This window comes from Fragaria vesca, linkage group LG7, assembly GCF_000184155.1.
Source record: "Fragaria vesca subsp. vesca linkage group LG7, FraVesHawaii_1.0, whole genome shotgun sequence".
NCBI lineage: Eukaryota > Viridiplantae > Streptophyta > Magnoliopsida > Rosales > Rosaceae > Fragaria > Fragaria vesca.
In genome coordinates this window covers 15,400,866-15,405,902 of record NC_020497.1, presented here as the reverse complement: position 1 = coordinate 15,405,902, position 5,037 = coordinate 15,400,866, and the positions used below count along the sequence as shown (strand labels likewise).

At 36.0% G+C, this 5,037-nt stretch overlaps 2 protein-coding genes and 1 pseudogene across 3 annotated transcripts in view; all 3 read left to right on the top strand.

Moving 5' to 3' along the window:
- Window positions 1-2,784, top strand: part of LOC101300854 (serine carboxypeptidase-like 27-like) — a 5,961-nt gene extending 3,177 nt beyond the window's left edge. Inside the window, exons 6-9 of the mRNA XM_004307351.1 lie at window positions 791-918; window positions 1,002-1,097; window positions 1,991-2,096; window positions 2,226-2,784. Coding sequence (XP_004307399.1) covers window positions 791-918; window positions 1,002-1,097; window positions 1,991-2,096; window positions 2,226-2,366 — 471 coding nt within the window. The 3' untranslated portion in view covers window positions 2,367-2,784. The remainder of the gene's footprint in view (window positions 1-790; window positions 919-1,001; window positions 1,098-1,990; window positions 2,097-2,225) is intronic.
- The window catches only part of LOC101301429, a 16,118-nt pseudogene that overhangs the window by 11,022 nt on the left and 59 nt on the right, over window positions 1-5,037 (top strand). The window lies entirely within an intron of this gene.
- The window catches only part of LOC101301140 (tetraspanin-6-like), a 2,063-nt gene continuing 1,590 nt past the window's right edge, over window positions 4,565-5,037 (top strand). The window contains exon 1 of the mRNA XM_004307352.1: window positions 4,565-5,037. This exon is cut by the window's right edge and continues 41 nt beyond it. Coding sequence (XP_004307400.1) covers window positions 4,602-5,037 — 436 coding nt within the window. The 5' untranslated portion in view covers window positions 4,565-4,601.

Genomic DNA, 5,037 nt, shown 5'->3' with positions numbered 1-5,037 from the left:
CTCTAATTATTTTGATTTGTAAAATTCAGGATGTAGAAGAAAAGTCAAAAATAGAGGGCAAAAAAAATCTTTACCGAGAGAGAGCCTATCTAAAAAATATCTAAAATTATATGTTTCAAGAAAAAAAAAAAAAAACTTTTACACTGTTCATATGCTTATATGAACAGTTAACTCTGGTTTAGTATATAGTATAATTCGTAAGTTGGCTGCTGATGCACTTATATGCATCTCTCTGTTTGCCCTCTCCACAAGTAATATAAAGATTGCACTGGAGGAAATATGTTACTTCAGCATAGATTATTGTCCTATTTTCTAGGACACCGCATGTAAAGTCTATACAACTAGGAGTTTGTTGTGCGTTTCTGGGTGTGCTGGAGAATACTTTGCTTGGTAATGACTTATTTGACTATAGTTACCTTAGAAATTATGCTCAAAATAGTTTGGTATGAAAAATAATTTTATTTGTCTAACATATGGAAATCTTATGAGGAGTCCTATTGAGGAGTTATGCATCTCTTTGCATTGCTTTTCTTCAGACACAGTTTTATATTATCTTGGTTTTATAAGTCCCCAACCTTTTTGAGCTATCCATTGCAGTACCACTAAAATTATTGAAGATGAAACTTCGGAACTTTGTCACTTGTGGTACACGTGTGAAATTTGCTTGCTTAGAATGATTTCTACCTAAGCCATCATCAGGATGCTTGGAACTGTCTGAACTGCACCTTATCTCTTTGAAATCATCAGAGCTAGGTCTGTGTTAGTTAATTCTAATCTTTTTTACTTCAAGCCATGGAAGTCCAGAGCATATGATCCATGCGCTGAGAGGTATTCTGAAAAGTATTTCAACCATCCAGAAGTTCAAAAGGCACTTCATGCAAATGTAACTGGACTTTCATACCCATGGAAAACATGCAGGTAGGCTATTTGTCCTTGATATTTAACACATTCTATTGCATGTATTTGTATACCATTATTTAAATGAAGTATATATTCTGCAGTGATATTATTGGAAACAACTGGTCGGATTCTCCACGGTCTATGCTTCCAATTTATCAAGAGCTTATTGCTGCTGGTCTCAAGATATGGGTCTACAGGTAGCTTATCACATTGCCAAATACCTTCTCGATTCCCTAAAATTCTAGCATTCCTGTCACACTAGCGTTGTTTGTTTAAAAATTTGATTAATAATACTAATACTAGCACTAGATCAATACTAGCTACTATCACTAGCAGCAACAGTAGTGGTAAAGGTGAAGGAAACTGGAACTAGTATAGCATAAGCTTTTGTTATCCTTTTCGACAAGCGAGTAATGGGAATATACAGTACAGAAGATTGCTAGGTGTACAATATTCCAGTATCACTAGCAAGTAGCAACACTATTTGTACATTCATTAAGAAATTCACTTGTGTACAGATATGCAGGGGTTTCAGTATGTTGTACACTTGTACTTCATGTTGAAGCATCTGTAGGTTGTGAATAATGAGAAATTTACAAGGTGTTGTGTGCTTGTGACCATGATGAATTTGGTCTGAAATTAGAGTGAAACTGTAATTTGACATGTAAGGACCAAAGTATGAACATAGAACAATCTTTAGGCTTCTGATTCTTGACTTAGTAGTCGAATTGAGTCTATGTGATGAACCGATAGTGAAAATCTACTTTGCTGGTTGAAATGGAGTTGATTCTGAAGCATAATTTTGTTTAGATTATATAATTAGGACTCATTCTTGTGTATCAAGAGTCACAATCTTATAGGACACATATCTATATCCAAAAAGAAATACAACAACAGAAATACGTTGTTACATTGTTATTAGAGGAACTGTTACTATTTCTTTTGAGATCTGTATATGAAGGCTTGTTAGTGATTGAATTTGCACCGCCATATGGATGGTGCTTCATACCCTCATCAAATTTTCCTTCTCAGTTATTTTTTTACTGTGCATCATGTATCTGATATGGTTATTGATGAACTGTTTGTCCAGCGGAGATACTGATGCAGTGGTTCCTGTTACTGCCACGCGTTACTCCATTGACGCCCTTAAGTTACCGACCATCGCCAACTGGTCCCCATGGTACGATTCCGGCAAGGTGAGTGCTATATATATATGAGCATGCTCTTTACAACAAGAAACTTGAATTGCATTATGCTTTTGATCATAACATCAGTCACCAAATCATTTTATAAAGGACTGCAATAATCATCTTTCATTGTCATAGGTTGGTGGCCGGAGCCAAATATATAAGGGGCTGACATTAGTTACCATCACCGGAGCTGGACATCTGGTCCCACTCCTTCGACCTCGGGAAGCTTTCATTCTTTTCAAATCATTTTTGGAGAACAAGCCCATGCCTAGTTAATTTTGGTCCAATCTTATTCAAACATATTATTGATGAATAAGCAGCACAAACAACTGGAATTTGCAACCATTTTTCATATACAAACGCCATGAAGATGGAAACGATGACAAAATAAGACAAGCATTCATCTCAAATGCCTCTCCATTGTTGCCCCAAGCAGTGTCAATTTCATTCTGTTACGCAGTTGCTGTCTATTGGATAATGGATAACATCCATGAGAAGGAAATTAAAGCTACTGATAAGTAAGACCAATTGTACCATATATATAGATGGATTCTTCATATTAAAGAAAATATTCTTTGGATTTCAGTTTAGGAGAAGTGTTCTCATCAGTGAAATTGTACTGGTGTGTGTGACATTTCCACTATTATCATTGACGTGCATATTGTTCCGGCTTCCAGCCAAATCTTCTCACACGAACAAAATAAGTTTCGTTTTCCATTCTTACTGGACAGATACTTGGGGATTTTACAATAAACACATGAATATGCCATTAGGATTAATTAATCACATCAACCGTGTTAGAAAAATGTGACTTAGATTAGAGCCATTTAGAATCTCATATTGAGTACGTAAAAAGTTATCCTTAGTTTATAAGGACCGGTATCACACACACTAATGTTAAAGTCTTTTGTGTTAAAACCCTATACTCGTATCTCCACTGGGAGTATCAGTATTATTGGACCCGTATGTATGAGATCCGTGGGGCACGTTGGCCGCTTCATAAAAACAAGGATGGTCGGCAAAGCATAAGTATTCCAATAAGCTAATTCCTATATCCAAATATGATCAATTCCTATGCCTAAACTAGCAGTATTCCTTAATCCTTAGTTATTCAGAACTTAAGATGAATCATGCCCATCGAGCATATATTCCTTGTTCCATAAGAATCAGATACCTAAACCATATGCTTATAAAAGCGTGCAAAGTTACTCTTCCTCAATGTAAAGAAGTAACAATTTTATGAAGGAATAATTGCTTCTTTTACTATAAAAGATCCTAACAATTCATATGTTAAGACAATGCATATCTGTTGCAACTCTAGAGTGAGAAGCATCAAAACATTCGAGTTGCGTTCATATAGTTTGCCTTCTCTGCTTGTTAACTATATGTGTTTAATTTCATGTACAATTATGCATTTGCATGACCTTTCATGAGACATGCATGCTATACATAGACAATATATAGCATGTTTCATAGGGATCTTATCATGTTTCAAAGCTCTGATCTATCTTACCATGCACAAGAGTAAAAACAACCAACTTCATGAAGGAATCTGAAGGGAATAGCTTTAGTTTGTCAGAACTCAGAAAGATGATTTAGATGAATCAAGTAGATGTTTATATTTTACATATTACATATTCTATGATCGACGTACCAAAGTTAGGATTAGATAATTAATAGAAAACTTTCCCCTTAAGAAAACTGGTCGTGTAGTGGAGCCGTAAAGAGAACCAAACAAAGCCATTAATTTGAATAACTAGAAGCTTTCTAGAGGTCGATCAACCAGTGAGGGTGAGGATAAGAAGGCTATACATAAGCTCGATCGATCATATATTCTATTCCCTTGTGGCCAAGTAGGGTCTAATCTGCTGCTGATCATGCTTCTTAAAGAAGCTCAAATAGGACCCGGCCGGCATCAGTCAAAAGCAAAAGCTAAACTCACTGAATCACAACATTCTCTAATTTTTCAAAATCTATATCTAATATTATGCTTTTCTTGCCTTGGACAATGCATAATGAACTTATTCCTATTGATCAATTCACCAGCTAGTGTTGGATACTATAGTTTTAGTCATGTAAAAGAATAAATCAACCATGTATATCAAGATAATACATTCGATTTTTACCGAATAAGTGAATTCATGTAGCTCCAATACCATATTAGGCGATCAAAAAGACTAATATAGTTTAAGTTGTCAAAGAATTATTTAGTCAACAATGTTTACCAAGTTAACGAGGACAGTTTAGTCGTACATTTAGTGAATAATTTAGTTACTATGAGGTACAGTACTTGATCTGAATACCTTTAACAACAATAATACAGGGAAAGCATGCAAATACAAGGAAAAGGGGGATAAACTATTTTGAATTCTTGAAGCTTTCAGTGCCAAACACAAAGTAGTTTAAAGCAATGCCACCCATTTAAAGAGAAAAGGAACCTGAATATATATAAGAGAGTACACACTACACAAACCACAAGGAGAACCAAGAAAGAGAGAGAACTAAGCAAAAATGTATAGGTTGAGCAACACAGTGATTGGGTTCTTGAACCTCTTCACTCTTTTAGCATCAATACCTATCATTGGTGGTGGTCTATGGATGGCAAGGAGCAGCACAACATGTGAAAGCTTCCTCCAAACCCCACTCTTAGTGATTGGTTTTGTTGTGCTGATCATATCTCTAGCTGGGTTCATTGGTGCTTGTTTCCATGTTGCTTGGGCGCTTTGGGTGTACTTAGTAGTCATGCTGTTCCTTATTGCCACCCTGATGGGGTTTACTGCGTTTGGGTTTGTGGTTACAAGTCAAGGTGCTGGAGTTGATGTGCCTGGTAGGGCTTATAAGGAATATCATCTTGAAGATTACTCACCATGGTTGAGGAAGAGGATTAAGGACCCCAATTACTGGAGCAACATTAGGAGTTGTATTTTGGGGTCTAAGACTTGTGCAA